This window comes from Capra hircus, chromosome 15, assembly GCF_001704415.2.
Source record: "Capra hircus breed San Clemente chromosome 15, ASM170441v1, whole genome shotgun sequence".
Classification (NCBI taxonomy): domain Eukaryota; kingdom Metazoa; phylum Chordata; class Mammalia; order Artiodactyla; family Bovidae; genus Capra; species Capra hircus.
In genome coordinates, this window is record NC_030822.1 from 43,897,065 (window position 1) to 43,914,098 (window position 17,034).

General features: G+C 38.6%; 1 protein-coding gene across 1 annotated transcript in view; it reads right to left on the minus strand.

Moving 5' to 3' along the window:
* The window catches only part of RRAS2 (related RAS viral (r-ras) oncogene homolog 2), a 78,824-nt gene continuing 62,662 nt past the window's right edge, over positions 873-17,034 (minus strand). Inside the window, exons 2-6 of the mRNA XM_018059585.1 lie at positions 14,362-14,449; positions 13,347-13,449; positions 13,067-13,175; positions 4,461-4,579; positions 873-2,379 (exon numbers count right to left, since the gene is read on the minus strand). Coding sequence (XP_017915074.1) covers positions 2,292-2,379; positions 4,461-4,579; positions 13,067-13,175; positions 13,347-13,449; positions 14,362-14,449 — 507 coding nt within the window. The 3' untranslated portion in view covers positions 873-2,291. The remainder of the gene's footprint in view (positions 2,380-4,460; positions 4,580-13,066; positions 13,176-13,346; positions 13,450-14,361; positions 14,450-17,034) is intronic.

A 17,034-nucleotide genomic window follows, 5' to 3' on the forward strand; every position in this document is an offset into this window, starting at 1 on the left:
AAAAATGGTACACAGCTAGAACCATTCCAGATGCACAGAAGAGAAGTTAATTCACCACATACAACAGGCAAGGCATTAGACTCAATTCTCTAGGAACTCAGCTGAGAGGGCCTGGATAAGAAAAATACATAAACATAAGGAGGAAAGAAACAGAAGATATATTTACACAAACAAACCAAAAAAAAACAGGTCTACAGAAGGAAGAAACACTGTAAGGTCTGAAATGAAAAATTCATTGGATGGATTGACCAGCAGATTGAACAACTGCAGGAGAAAAGGTAGAGAACTTGAATATATAGGAGTAAAAGGCATCCAAGTGAAGCAGAGAGGGAAAAAAAAAAAAAAAAAGTAAATTGAGATAATCAAATTTAATGTCCAGGCTGCTTTGCTACCAAGCATTTACTCAGAATAAAATAAAAGACTTCCCACTAAATACGAATGTTGTATAGATAGTCTCTTACTATCTGAAGCTACAAATGATAAATAAAAAATAATTCCCCAACTTGAAAGTATTAACAAGGATATGAGATAGTACTATAGCATCAAAACCCACAGAATAAATGCTGTAGTAATTGTAATAGGCATTCAGACAAATTTGTGTGCTTTGCTTCTTCAGAGAGGGTGTATGTATTTACCTTCCTCTCTTCTCTACATCTCTCAGGAGCACTTCACAGAAAAAATTTGAGAAACAATAACTTAAGAAAATGTTCAGGAAATCACCAGAACACTAAAACACAAGATTCCATTTCACATCAAGTTCACCTGCTAAATAACCAGTACTGATCTTAGATTCAAATCTGAGGGAAACAGCATAGAACTACAAATAAGTTTCCTCCAACAAACCACCAAAATAACAAGTCATTCAAGCATCATCTTGTGATAACAGATCAATTTTAATTCTAGCACCTGAAGCTATACAAGGGTACGCTTTATAAACTTCATGGAACTGTTGTACACATTCAATAAAGTGACAACTGTGCAATACCACTTAGTATCTCAAAATCAGGAACAAACTTTTGAATTGTTTAAACACAATCCACAGAATTAAAAAACAAAGTCAGAAGTCAGCCACAGTTATACTACTTGTCAGTTAAAAGTTTTACCACTTACTACTTGATAGAACAGTCAATATCTAGTAGGGGATATTGGAAGTGATTTCAGATTCTCATCCTGTTGTACTCTATTGGGAAGGTTTCTTAAGTAGCTATGTGACTGGCCAGAGGTGGGTACAACCAGGACCAGAACAGCACGTAGGATTCTACCACAGTTTTTGTAGTTTTCACTTTTTTTTCTCTTTGTCAGTTAAAAGTGAACAGTGAGAATTAAATACTTATCTTTACATATACACAAGGTATGCTGTGAAAGCATATTTGCTTACAAACATATAAAAATACTTGTTAACTAGTTTGATAAGAAAATAATGTATAAAAGTATATAGCAAAACATTAATCATCTCTGACCCTGGAAAGATCAATTCCATATTTTATATTACAAACAAAAACAGTTTTAGTTTTTTGAATCCCTTATCCAGAAATACGTGAAAAGGAAGACAGACAGAAATTATTTATTTTTACTCTCAACATGGCTGTGAAAAAGTTAAATTAAAATACCAAGAACAGTGAAAGGCCTAAGTCCAGAATGAGTCCAAATATTTGGCCACACAGAATATTATCTTTAAGAGTAGGAGTAATAGCAAAGGCTTTACACGCAGTTTTTAACCTATAAATACAATAGGCATTTTGGTATTTTGGCCACTGGAAAACAAAGGCTATAGCATCAGGAAAGGTCTGAGATGTCTCACGTTTGTGGATTCAATTCAGTGTATTTAAGGTTAACTAAAGTTGACATCAAAATTTTTAGAGATAGGCAAAAATTCACATTTTAAAAAACTCCCTATGTTTCTATTTAGAGTAACAGTAGGCAATATGATTCCAGAAGTTAAAAGTTATTTCATAACCCATGACTTCAGCTTGGCAAACAGCTTAGATTCCAAAACTGATTCATCCCTATTAAAAGTAAGCTTTAAAAAAAAGAATGTGTCTGTGTATACAGATATACATTTTAAAGGAATCAGATAATTCTTTGAAGCAGCCTTAGTGTTTCCATTAAATCTGTCTTGAAATGACCATTGGATTAGCTTCATGGAAAGGATTAGCCAGCTTCTTGGTCTAAGGCTACCACGGTGATCATTTATCTAAGGCTAGAAAGGTACCAACGTGATGTAAACTGTAAGGAGAGGAGGAGAAGATGAGGGCTTTTCTGGCAGTTGGTAGCTAAAATTCAAGGGATTCTTAGAAAATGACACAATGGCAGCCTTTCTTGTCTTTTTCTTTCCGTGTTGGTTCTGGTGAAGGAGGACATTCCTGCTCTTGAAATTTCCTGTAAGACAGAAAAATCTACAGATAATTGTCTTTTTGGTAATATATCGCTACACATGCAGGTTACTGTTGGACCAATCTGCTTTTCGTGCACATGCATGTCGGTGTTACGTTTCAACAAGGGAATCAAAGCCAATCATTGGGGGCAGCGATACACAAATGCATAAGCAAACTTGTCTGAGCTTTGTTTATGGGCAAGTCTTCAATTAGGTGAGATGCTGAACTCAACAACCTCTAAGTTCCCTTCCCAGTTTGAAATTCCATGACTCCAAGGTATCCTCAGGAAGAAACACCTATCAATAGAGTATCTGCCCTTATGAGGTATGCCATTCCTATCTCGGCTCTGCCACTTTGTAGCCACAAGTCTGTATTAGAGAAGTCAGTTTCCTCTCTCGGAGAGGGCAATGGCACCCCACTCCACTACTCTTGCCTGGAGAATCCCATGGATGGAAGAGCCTGGTGGGCTGCAGTCCATGGGGTCGCAAAGAGTCGGACACGACTGAGCTACTTCACTTTCACTTATCACTTTCATGCATTGGAGAAGGAAATGGCAACCCACTCCAGTGTTCTTGCCTGGAGAATCCCAGAGACGGGGGAGCCTGGTGGGCTGCCGTCTACGGGGTCACACAGAGTCGGACACGACTGGAGTGACTTAGCAGCAGCAGTTTCCTCTCTGAGCTGTGTTATTTTAGGAGGGATAATAAAACCCTACCTATCACTGTTTGCTATGAGGATTGAAGATTTTTGTTTATGTTCAAATGTCTAACAGTTTCTGGCACAAAAAAAAGTCTCCTATACCCCCTCCTCACTCCTGACTGACCGATAAATATGGATCAATTTTGAGAACCAAAACCAAGGACAAAATATCTCAAAAAAAGCAATAAAAAAAAATTTTTTTAAGCACTGGTTCATACGGTAAAATACACATAAAAATTATCATCTTAACCATTCTTAAGTGTACAGGGTAGTGGCTTTACATATATTCACAATGTCGTACATCACTATTCACTTCTCAAATCTTTTCCAACTTGAGAAACTGAAACTCTACATTCCTTAAAAAATAACAGAATTTGTGTTTTAACAAATTACTAAAAAAACAAAAAGACAATCTTCACTTCTTTTCCACCCCACAAAGAGAATGTCTTGAAAAGGGGCTTAAAAAAAAAAAAAAAAGAACAATAGAAGCCCATAGCTCAGATGTCAATTCACCTCAGATGTACAACTAACAGGAACTAGGTCCATATACTTATCAAACTAACTACCAGAGAAACCAGCAGATCTAAGAAAGAGCGTGAAGTAGGGGCCAAACCAGCAAACCAACCAAACCCCGCCCATTGAAGCAACTCACTCTTTTCTCACACACACCAACTCCAGCCTATCTCACTCACCACCTCAAGTTTCCTGGAACCCATTAACACTTTCTGAATCACAGGGGCCCCCTAGGCCAGCTAACAGAAAGCCTCTATGAAGTGTGGATATCATACTTTGTGTCCTGTGGGACTGTTGAACCCTTAAGGCCTGGTTTCCTTATAGCCAGGGGGGAATGGGTGAGAAGTGAAGCTAAGAGCACACACAGGCTCTGGAATCAGAGACCTAGATTTCAGTCCCGGCTCTGCCATTTTAATAGGCTCCAGTCATTTAACCTCTCTGTACCTGTCTCCCCACCTCAGAGTGCAGGCATTATTGGGCTCTGGTTGGGTAACTGCAGTAATGCACACTAAGCGCTTACTTAGCACAGGATCTGACAAAGGTCACCATTCAAGGGTGAGGTGCTGTCCTCCCTACCTTCACACCACCTCTGCCTTTGGAAGCTGCACTGATTCTTTTCAAAATCTACGTGTACTCTACTTCAACACAATAAAATTAGGCTTTTTGGAAACAACTAGAATATACACATAGTTCAAGTTTTTAACATACTATGTCAAAATGATTCCAAGAATCACTCCTACAATTTCCTCCTTCTTACTAAAGACATTTAACAGTGATTTTTCCCCCCCCCAGTTAATTATTTTAAAAAGCACAGCATGACTACCCATCAAATTCAATAAATTAAAACAAACTTCTGGTATGTGTTCTGCTTACCTTATAACCCGGACAAGTTCATGGAAAGCTTGATCTACATTCATCCTAATCTTTGCTGACGCCTCCATGTATGTTACCTTAAGTTGCCGTGCTAACTGCTGTCCTTCTTCCTGTGTTACCTGAAATTCCAAGAGTTGTGTTTGAGGTACAGTATTAACAATTAAATCTGCTCTATCTACTGTTTGGCCACCAACTACACTGTTAATCCAGCCAGAGACCAAGTTTGTCTGTCGTAAAATGAACCAAGAGACTTAACAGCTTAACACATTGCTGAAGCCCAGCTCTGCAGAAAAACTCAGAACATGACAGAGGCAAGATGTTAGCCTAGCGATTACTCAAAAGTATTCAACACAACAGTGATAAGTACTGGGAAGTATACAAAGTGATATGAGAGTCTATAACCCTTCTGGGCAGGTCAGGAAAAGCATCCCTGAAGAAGTGATATTCAGGTTAGAAACTAAACAGACTATGAAGTTGGGTCGAGGTGAAGAAGTATCCCTCTTATACGCAGAATCCAAAAAGAAATGATACAAATGAACTTTTTTACAGAACAGAAACACACTCACAGACTTAGAGAAGGAACTCATTATGATTGCATGGCCTGGGGAAAAGATGAGGGAAAGGGATTGTTAGGGAATTGGGGATGGACATACACACACTGCTCTATTTAGAATGGATAACCAACCAAACCCTACTATACAGCACATGGAACTCTGCTCAACATTATGTAGCAGCCAGATGGGAGGGGAGTTTGGGGAGAATGGATACATGTACATGTATGGCTGAGTCCCCTCACTGTCCACATCAAACTATCACAACATGGTTAATCGGCTACACCCCAGTATAAAAGAAAAAGTTAAAGTATCCTTGTCAAAGGAAATAGCAGGTGTGAGGGTGCTCCAAGTTCCAGGAATTGAAAAAGCCTAGAATGGCTGGAATACAGCAAGTCAAGAGAGAACATAGCAAGAGGTGAACCTGGAGAGCCGAGCATCAAGAAGCCATGGATCCTCTTCCCATCTGCATTCCTCAGGACCTGGTACATGGAAGACTCCCAGTAAATACATGGGGGGGGCGGGGACAATGAAAAGGACCACACACCCTCATAATGACTTCCTTACATGAGGCAATGAAGGAAGGTAAGCACAGAAGAGTGGCTTTGCTGATGACATATAAATGCCAGGTCAGAATAAGAAAATGCTAATTGAATATAAGTAAATGTCCTATATGTGTTTTAAATGTAGAGGGCTGAAATATGAGTATTAATATTGATATTTTACAATTATATTTATATGGTGGGGCTGAAAATATATATTTTTAAAAAAGACTTTCACTGCTGCTATTACCACACACACACACACACACACACACACAAAACAGGTGAGAAAATTATAGATGAGCAAAAAGGAAAAAAATAGAAGATTTAGGAACCTGTCATCCATACAGAACCACATTCTTCTCATCTTTTTTCAAGGATATAAATTTTTCTCTGCAAAAACAGAATCATAATTTTTGTACCTTTATCTTAGACCCAGGAATTATGCTAAATCCATTTATCTAAGGGATTTTTGTTTTTATTTTTGTAAATGCCACAGACTCTTCTTACATAAGCAATCATGCCATTTGTTAATAAAGACAGTTTTTTGTTGCTTTCTTTCTAATGTAGATGCATTTGCATTCTTTTTCTGACCCTTCCGTATTGCCTGGAACCTCAAAGACAACCGTGGAAGGAGATACTATTGTTTCTGATCTTAGGGACGAAGCATTTAGTCTTTCAGCATTAAATAAGCTGTATTGTTTTCACAATTCCATTTTATCATCTTGGTTGGCTAATGAACTAGGTATGTGTTATGTTATTTTTATAATTGCTTTAGTTTATAATATACATGTTCCACTTCTGTCTAATTCAAATGGAATGTCAATCCATGTATAGCTTAAGATTCTTTTAACAGTATGTTTCTTCCTCCTGATAAGTTTTATTACCACCTACACTATTTTTGTTTTAAACATCCCATTATGTTTTAAGGAGATTTAAGTAACAATAATAAAAGTCATTTATATTTACCCACATAAATGGGTAAAGGTGTTCTTCATTTCTTTGTATAGATCTAGATTTCCATTTGGTATAGTTTTCCTCTTTTTGCATTTCTTTTAATGTAAGTCTGCTGGTAATAAATTCTTTCCATTTCTGTATATCTGGGAGAAGTCTTTATTTCACCTTTGCTTTTGAAATAAATTTTTAGATATTAACTTCTAGGTGAGTTTGCCACTATGGCTGATTAGAATATGAATTATTCCTGGCCCTATTTCAGCTCAAAGTATTGTTTCATGTAGCTTGTTCTCCTAATACTACATTCACAAAATTTAGCACCTTCAGTGAAATATCATTAGGCTATTACATTACCATGTATACATCTTTATAACAGATTATACCCTGTTGTGTTTCAAAAGAGTGGCAGACAGGTTCTACACAGCACTGGTATATGTAACAGTTTTAAAATTTACTCTCTCTCCTTCACAACAGTACATGTACCATAGGCCTATGGTTTGAAATATAAATCAATCAAATTAAACAAGCAATTAACAATGATTAAGGAAGCCAAGGATGAAAAGAAAGCTTTAAAGAGCCACCAATTTAGGAAGGAAAATTCCTTTTTAGGAAAAGTTGACATGAAATTCCTTCCTACAAAAAGAGCCTCATGTCAAAAATGCTGTTCCTTCTTCCTGGGAGGTCCTCCTTTCTCTCCCAACTCTATCTATACTGATTCATTTCATACTAATAATTCAAGACTTGAGCAATCAGAAACTTCTGTTGTTTTTACAGTGTCCCAGAATGGCCATCACATTCTTCAATGACTAGCCAAAAAAAAAGTCAACATACTGCAATTTTTAGTCTTGTCTTTTCATTCTCCCACGATTGTGCCACTTTTAGCTAAGCTGTGAGGCCTACTTGCCTTTGTACACCCAGAGCCTAGAAGAGCACATGGCAGTCATTCAATAAACATACGTTAAGGAAATAGAGCACGACCAAATACTTATGCCTCTCTTCTTTTACTTTGAAGTAAGGTAAAAATAAATATTTGAGACATGTCAATCTCAATAAATTACTTACTTTACTAATACAGGTAATTTGATTGTGGGAGGGAAATACACATCCTTAAGAATATTGCTCTTTCTGGTCAATTACTCCTCAGAAAGCTACCCTGCCCTCTCCTGCCAGCACGATACATTCAGTCGGAGGGAAACAGCAAAATGACCCAACTTTATACAATTAAGAAAAATTAATGAATTAATAAGTATAGATGATTTTTTTAAAAATCCCACTGCTAAGACTGTTTATGTGTTTCGTTTGTTTGTTTGTTAGCATGGTCTCACATCAATCTTCCAGGAACTGAAGTCAGCAAAGTTCACACACACGTTTCTGGTCAAGACATCTCTAACCACATATAGTGCTGCTTATGAGCTTACTGAGCATACTTTTAGTTAAGAAGTAAAAACAGCATCATCACCACAAAAGCAAAAAAATATGACAAAAAGAACACCACATGGAACAAAGCCAAAACATTGTGAAGCCAAAAATCAAGAAAAAACTGAAAGCCCCATAAACAAGGATTTCCTAGAGATTCCCCAACCAGGGAATTTTATAAAGATATCAAATCCTAAACCTGGTTTTGGTAAATCTGAGTGCTACCCAGAAATGTTTCATTTTAAACAGCCAAGGTGAACCTGACACAAGAAATTCAGGTTTACATTTGGAAACCTCCAGTGAGACTCAGTTCAAAGGCACAAATGAATCTTAGTGGAAATTCACAATACAAGTTTATTTAACACCATGTATTTTTAAATCGAGAAGAGCAAAATGGGAATGATGAGAGCAATTTTATTAAACAAACGGGGTTTAATAGGAATAGACTACAACATCCGCAATACTCACTTAGGGTTGTACTGAGTTTACAATACAATGTAAGTTTACAGAAGTAAAATTTGTTTTTCAAAAATATCTATTATTTTAACACCACCTCTTGATTCACTGATGCCTTGATTCACTCCTTCAGCAACTTTGTTCTATGTGCTAAGGATAAAATATGAACAAAACAAAGTGGTCAAAACTGAGAAGCCCTCATGGTGCTTACACACCTTTTAGATGCAGACAAGGCACCAACAGGTACAGCCAGAAAAGACCCTTCCTCTACTGTTGTGGGGAGGAGCCTGTTTTCCCTGGGAGGATGCAGGGGCACACTGTGGTCAAGGTACCTACAGACAGGAGGAGCGGGGATAAGCACACTGAGGTAATACATTGTTACAGGTGAAATGGGCTCCTTTCTCAAATTATTGATGACAAGCACTAAACAAGGAGGAAAGGAGAAACTAAGCCAGGAGAAGTAAAAGGGGAAAAATCAAAAGAACCAAAAAAAAAAAAAAAGAGAGAGAGAGACCAAAACTCCTGATTTCTAGACCAGGCTGAGTCAAGAACAAGGAGTTTAAAATCAGAGCTATCATGAAGTTCACAGTGTAAGCCCACACACAGCCGCTGGATTAAATTTCAAAATTAATATGCTGTCATATTTAATAATGTTTACCTTTCAGCAAGGGCAAGCAAATCATTTACCTATATTTTCTTACTACACCTCTGACAGGATAAACAAAATGATCAGTCTCTCTCAGGGCTCAGGTATGTGGTAATACTGCCATTCAAATTCTACAGATCTCTTTTTATGTCAGTGATTTTGTTTTTTTCCTGTCATCAGTGCCTAGAAAGTGTTTTATAAAAGCTGGATGAATAGGGGATGCAAGATTCAAGTCCAGAGACATAGAGAAGCCAAAAGGAAGCAGCAAAGCCTCTTCCGGCTGATCTCCCCTCCCTGATGGGTTCAGAATCTCAGTAGCAGTAGTAGGGATACCCAGGGCTGCCCTACATATAAAGAACATAGGGAACTGGCATTTGCTCTGTAAGAAAAACGTCACAGAAACTAGAGCAAGTCCAAAGGACCATGCCTAAGACAAAGGCAGGAATTAACAACCTGACCGGCAACTGATGGCAATCAGACTGGTTAGGGACTATGAGTCTAAAGAGATGGCCAAAAAGTCAGCATTTCCAAACAAGGGGAAGTTTTTATGGCGTGCCTGTGGCCTGTCCGGGTTCGGCTGGTAGAGCAAGTAAGGATGCCAAGATATACAGAATATCACCTTTAATTCTAAAGAGGGTTTTCAAAGGTAAGAAACCTTTAGTATAGCATTTCAACTACCATCAGTAAGGCCCTCGAGGCTAGGAGGTGAAAGGTATGTTTGTACACCCAGGGCCTAGGAGAGAGTCTGCCTCAGCCCTAAGATACCTGACACAGACAAGGAGGTATCAACAAAGGCAGGAGGCGCAGGGAATACTGCTCCAGAGCTCAGTAAAGTGTTTCAAAAAGAGGAATGTGAGTATCTATGTCAAATGTTACTGACATCTGCGTTAAGCAGTGACCTTGACCAGGTGCTACATGCCTGCAGTCACTGTCAGAAAGGAAAAGAAGTAGAGAATGAGTGTAGAGATAACACTTCTAAGGAGTTTTGCTTACTCGGAGGAGCAGGAAAAAGGTTCTCAAAGAGGGACGTGATATTAGCATTTGCTATGGTTGCTGCTGCTGCTGCTGCTAAGTCATTTCAGTCGAATCCAACTCTGTGCGACCCCACAGACGGCAGTCCAACAGGCTCCTCCGTGCCTGGGATTCTCCAGGCAAGAATACTGGAGTGGGTTGCCATTTCCTTCTCCAATGCATGCATGCATGCTAAGTCGCTTCAGCCGTGTCCAACTCCATGCGACCCTGTGGATAGCAGCCCACCAGGCTCCTCTGTCCACAGGATTCTCCAGGCAAGAATACTGGAGTGGGGTGCCATTTGCTATGGTTACTTTTTGTTTTAAAGATGAGAGCACTGCAGCATGTCTCAGGCTGATGGAAATGATCATGCAGGAGAGAACTGGAACACCTGGATGGAACAACTGCTGGGGTGATGCCCAGGAGGAAGAATCGATAGGCTCCAGTGCCTACCAGAGAGGTTGGTCAGTGAGGTGAAGTTAATCCACGCAAGTGGGGAGAAGCAAAGCTGATGGGGCACACGTGCACCCAGGTCAGTGCATGTGCAGGCGGGAACATGGAGAAGCTTCTCAGGAAAACACCACTCATCATCAGTCTGCTGAGAATGAGGAAGGGGAAGTGCTATAAACTTAAGAGCGAGAAAGTAAGCATTAATTATCCAAACAAGTGGGAAATGAACAGACTAGGGAAACGCAGGACTTCTAGTCAGCACTAAAGGCTCTCACATAAGAGTACTGACGATGACTTTTAAGTGAGTTAGCTAACACCCCGAGTGTGGGTGTGAAGGGACCTAGAAAAGAGAAGACAAAGCATGGGAGGAATAAGATGTCTCTTTGTGCCTGTCCTTCAGAGAGAAGACCTGTAGGAATGAGCAGAAAACCATGGGAGGAATAAGATGTCTCTTTGTGCCTGTCCTTCAGAGAGAAGACCTGTAGGAATGAGCAGAAAATTAAGCAGTTTTCAGCCATTTGCTTTTCTCCCTTGGATACATATATACATTTGAACCTTTCAGTGTTTACACAGTAACTAATGTCTACGCATATGTTTGAAAGCCCAGAAATAAAGAACTTACTTCAAGTTCACTGCCTGTTTTTGAGGTGATGAAAATATTAAACTTATTCCCAGTATTGTTTCTCTTATCACTGTGTTGTTATTTTACTCTGAGACTCTATTACTTTTATAAAAAAAAGAAAAGAAGATGAAAAATTTATAAATCTATCGTATAAAACAAAGCCAGAGTACCATGATATGTTAATATCTGCAGACAGATGGAAACCACACTCCAAATACTAGCAATCTTCACTATACAAATGGCTTAAAAATAATTCATACTGATTCCCTGCCCCCAAGCTAATGATGGCAAGACTTGTTTAGTTCTGGTGGACACACCCTCCCCTCCTCTGTTCTCCCTAATCTTGCCAAACGTATAGAAGACTCCCACCTCAGCCCAGGCCTGCCAACTAATTCCTTTACTGGAGTTACCACCATGAAAAAGCTTGAGAAAAACCAGGGCAGGAAATGTATCTATCCAGCATTAGATATGCTGTTCCAGGCAGAGCTACTTTGCCATTTGTTCTCAGATCCAACAACATCTACAAATGTTTCTAGTACTAGAAAGGGCTGAGAAGAACAGTAAAAAAAAAAAGTCCTACTGAGCAATATTTAATAAATATAATTAGATTGAGAAATACTGAAGAAAATGGTCACCTCAAGATAAAATATAATTTTTTAAAAAAAGATGGACTGTGTACTCCAGGTTTTAGGATGTGATCAATGCCATATCCTAAATTACTTTCAACAGCTTATTTTGGTTTGAAATGAAGATAGAATGTTTTCACCTTAACTTTATAATAAATCAGATCTGAAAGAAAAGTAGCAGTAAGATTTATTCTACATCAGGTAAACATGTCTAAACTTAGCATTAGAATAGCATCATCCTCTCAAGTTCACGTCTAAAATTCGGTATACCTTCAATAAAACTTTACAAACAGAGCACACGAATCAAAGATTCTGTTTTAAATAATGGTTAATTACAAAAGTCTGTCCTCAATGCTGTTTGTCAATCCATCTTTCCTGATGTCTGCACTCTCAAACAAAATCTGCCAACAAAAGACTATGCTAACACCAAGATTATAGAAAAAAAACGGAACTTAAATACCAGCAAAAGTTAAGAAAGTATTTAAACAATTGCATTCCAGATGAGGGGTAAAGACTAAAGACCTAAATAACGTAGCATCTCCATCAACTTACATCTGATCTTGTTCCCCTCTCCCACAAAAAAGATGAGTCGCCAATATATACCAAAAATTCTAAAAATCAAATGTGAAATAATTGGGTAAAGAACAAGTGAGTATAAATAAGCTTGAAACTAAATACTAAAAATATTATTTTCCTTCAGGTTATTGGGCAGTTAGAGCTGCCCATGTGATTAACAGGACTTAGGAAAAATTCAAATACTGGCATTTAAATTAAAGTCATTCTCTAAATGAGGTAATTCAGCATTAACACTGAATTAAGCTAGCCAGGTGACCCAGATGGTCAAGAATACTCCTGCAATGCAGACCTGGGTTTGATCCCTGGGTTGGGAAGATCCCCTGGAGGAGGGCATGGCAACCCACTCCAGTATTCTTGCCTGGAGAATCCCATCGACAGAGAAGCCTGGTGGACTATAGTCCACGGGGTTACAAAGAGTCGGACAGGACTGAGCAACTAAGCACAACACAGGGGTAATTTTAAGAGCATCTAACTAAATTAGAGCTGTAGGTCTTACCTTAGAAATTATAATATGTGAATGGAGCTGGTATAAAATACCTGCAGGTTTACAGTCCACTGAAATTCTGTGTAATATGTAAAAATTTAATATCCCCAAATCTATCTCCTTTTAATTTGTCACCTGTTACAGTACTCCTATCAAATCCAGTGTGCCACACTCAGCACAGTGTTTTTGATCACGGCACTTTCTCATTAAATATAGCTGTTCACTTACATAATTACAAATAACTAGTTTCCCAAGAGCAAAAACCCTCTCACCTGTCTCTGATGATCCAGATCTGCTTTATTACCAATTAAAATCATTGGAAACTCATCACGATCCTTTACTCTGAGAATCTGTCTTTGAAACTTATAGATTTCTTCAAAACTAAAAACAAAAACAAATTCATTAATTCAGTCAAGTATCAGAATTCAGACTCCCCTGCCCCATTTAGTGCTTTCTTACTTTTCCTTTTCCTATACAAACAAGAATGCAAATTTAATGAACAGTGATCTCAACATGAACAGGAGAGATCTACAGTTAAATACTGATACAAACCTGCCTCTATCTGTGACTGAAAAGACCAAAAGGAAACCCTCGCCAGTTCTCATATACTGTTCTCTCATAGCTCCAAATTCCTCTTGTCCCGCTGTATCCAGAACTAAAGAAAAAATAAGAAATGTAATGATGTTCACGTGTTCATCTCACAAAAATGGCTCCCTCACATGGGCAGGCCCCGTTAATGTGAATCCTTTGGAAAACATCACACTTGGTATAATTTTTTAAACAGCATTCCCCTTTTAGTACTTTATTTTCAATGCTAAAGACAAATGTATTCTAATGGCAGACAGCCGCAGAGTTATCTTCATCAGTGCAGGTTGATTTCGTAGTTAGAATACATTAGCATAGCAATGACAAGGTTAAAAATATCAAATCCATATAGGCAGACAGTCTCAGATAACCTCTAAAGTCACTTGGATGTTTATCTCCTCTGTGAAAAGAACTGAAAAAAATACTTGTAAATTCAAGAAGGAAATGCTGGTGCACCCCACCCCCGCAAATACCATACTGAATGTACAGGTGCTAAGGTATTCATTGATCTCTGTGAATAGAAGAATCATACAAGTTAAAAGAACAGCCCTTTCTCTTGTGGAGGAGTGGAATGTTTAGCCAAGCACAAAACACTATTTGCTAAGGCCTCTGTGCTATAAACTCTAAGCAAGTTAGCAAATATTGAAGCTTTTCTATATTTACCTCACCCATCTGGGCCTTCATCAAAATGCAGGAAGAGCCAAAACCTCGTTTGGTTTTTTTTTCCCAAATGTCCCAATAAACACAACTCTAACAAGTTACAGTGACATGACTAATTTTACCTGCTCTCAATCCAGTTACTGTTTTATATTACATTTAAATTGCGCAACATGTAGATTCATCGATTAAAACTAATGAAAAAGATGAACTTATATTCAAGATCATCTAACATTTCAACTGCAGTTATTTAACCTAGCAAAACTTCAAAGCTTACTTAAAAAAATACGATACGTAAACCATCAAATAAAGGAACGTTACTTACTGTCTAGACGGGCCGCCCGGTCATCTATCACGCACTGCTTTGTGTAGGAATCCTCGATGGTTGGATCATAATCCGTTACAAAATAAGACTGTAAGAAAAATACCATAATTTTAAAATTTATGCTTACTTGCCCAAGTACCAACATAACGTTACCCAGAACTCAAAATATTTTCACTGTATTAAAGTGTATCCTACTATGTCAATTCCCTATTGAATGAAATCTATTCACAGCAGCTTCCAAGTGGAGAAAGGGTTCTAAACATCTCTGAATTTTCACATCTGCAACATGTAAGAAGATTGTAAAAGCTCTACTACAGTTTTTTTCCATTTTTCATAATTAACTTATATACACCTAAAACTCTACATCTCAAGTTCTAGGAAAACTAGAAACACACCTACAGCTGTAATTCAGTTCTATCTCCAACCCAAAGGCAGGCATCAGTCCTTAGAACAAACTGTAACCGTTTTGGAACAAAAGAGACAACACGAAGTCTGCCTGCCTCAATGCCTGATCGTCTCTTCACTTTTCTCACACCTTGTCTTAGTTCCCTTTCAGTTGCCTTGTGTATTACCCTAAAGGTCATGATTTCAGGATTTTTTTTAATCTGCATGAATCTCAAACTTAGTCTTTCACTGATATTTTTGTTAGTTTTCCAACTATTTCCTCTTCTGTTAGCAAAGCCACCCAACCATCACCTTATGAAGTTATCACCAGAAGGGCAGTTAAGGCAGCAGAGGAAGAAGGGAGGAGTCCTAGCAAATCACTTCATGTTTGATTATTACATTTCACAATCTTTTTAAAAGATTTAAAAAGAAACCAGAAACACACATCTAAAAGACAACTGATCTCCCCCTTCATCCAGAAGGGCACTACCTAGGACGCTGATGTCAGTTCTGAGTGTCTCCCTTACTCCCCCTCTTGACTGACCTCCTCAAAGCCTATTTTGCCACTAACTCACCACAAAATCTGAGGGATGACTTGGAGGAAGGCAGCTTAATACTAGAAATGAGCGCTGAAGGTGTTTGGTCATTCTACAAGCAAGGGCTTCTGGAAACTGGACCTGCTGCCTCCACGGACACATCGTTCTGAAGAGACAACCCCTGCATGGTGAGCTGTGCACAAACCAAAAAGCTACTTAAAAGTAAGCACTCTGAACAGGGCAGCAAAGAAACTCCTCGTATGGGGGCGGAGAGGGAGGGGGCAGGGACTAATCTGCTTGCTACCCTGACTTTACATATTTATTTTAATTTTGAATGATACTTCCTATTTTTTATTTGTATTTTTGGAGTAACTTTAGTTATATAGAATTAAGCCGTAATTCTATTTCCCTTTTGGTGGCTTCATTTAAATGATCAAATTGCCAACATCAGTTGGATCATCAAAAAAGCAAGAGAGTTCCAGAAAAACATCTTCTTCTGCTTTATTGACTACACCAAAGCCTTTGACTCTGTGGATCACAATAAACTGTGGAAAATTATTAATAACATGGGAATACCAGACCACCTGACCTGCCTCCTGAGAAATCTGTATGCAGGTCAGGAAGCAACAGTTAGAACTGGACATGGAACAACAGACTGGCTCCAAATTGGGAAAGGAGCATGCCAAGGCTGTTTATTGTCACCCTGCTCATTTAACTTATATGCAGAGTACATCATGAGAAACGCTGGGCTGGAAGAAGCATAAGCTGGAATCAAGACTGCCAAGAGAAATATCAATCACCTCAGATATGCAGATGACACCACTCTTATGGCAGAAAGCAAAGAACTAAAAAGTCTCTTGATGAAAGTGAAAGAGGAGAGTGAAAAAGTTGGCTTAAAATTCAACATTCAGAACACTAAGATCACGGCATCTAGTCCCATCACTTCATGGGAAATAGATGGGGAAACAATAGCAACAGTGAGAGACTTTATTTTCTTGGGTTCCAAAATCACTGCAGATGGTGACTGCAGCCATGAAATTAAAAGATGCTTACTCCTTGGAAGAAAAGCTATGACCAACCTAGACAGCATATTTAAAAGCAGAGACATTACTTTACCAACTAAGGTACATCTAGTCAAAGCTTTGGTTTTTCCGGTAGTCATGTATGGATGTGAGAGTTGGACTACAAAGAAAGCTGAAGAATTGATGCTTTTGAATTGTGGTGTTGGACAAGACTCTTGAGAGTCCCTTGGACTGCAAGAAGATCCAACCAGCCCATCCTAAAGGAAATCAGTCCTGAATATTCATTGGAAGGACTGATGCTAAAGCTGAAACTCCAATACTTTGGCCACCTGATACAAGAACTGACTCATTTGAAAAGACCCTGGTGCTGGGCAAGATTGAAGGTGGGAGGGAAAGGGGGACAACAGAGGATGAGATGGTTGGATGGTATCACCAACTCAATGGACAGGAGTTTGAGTAAGCTCTGGGGGTTGGTGATGGATAGGGAAGCCTGGCATGCTGCAGTCCATAGGGTCGCAAACAGTCGGACATGACTGTACGACTGAACTGAACTGATTTTTTTTTTTTAATTACCAACAGGAGGGGCTTTGAGTAGAAAGCCATTTCCATCACCACCCCATTCCCGTTTTAAAATAAACAGATATCAAAACAACCTTTGAACTGACTCTCTGGAACCCACACCTCTTCTAAAAGTAAATACAATATTCTTTGTACCCACTATTCTACAGAAC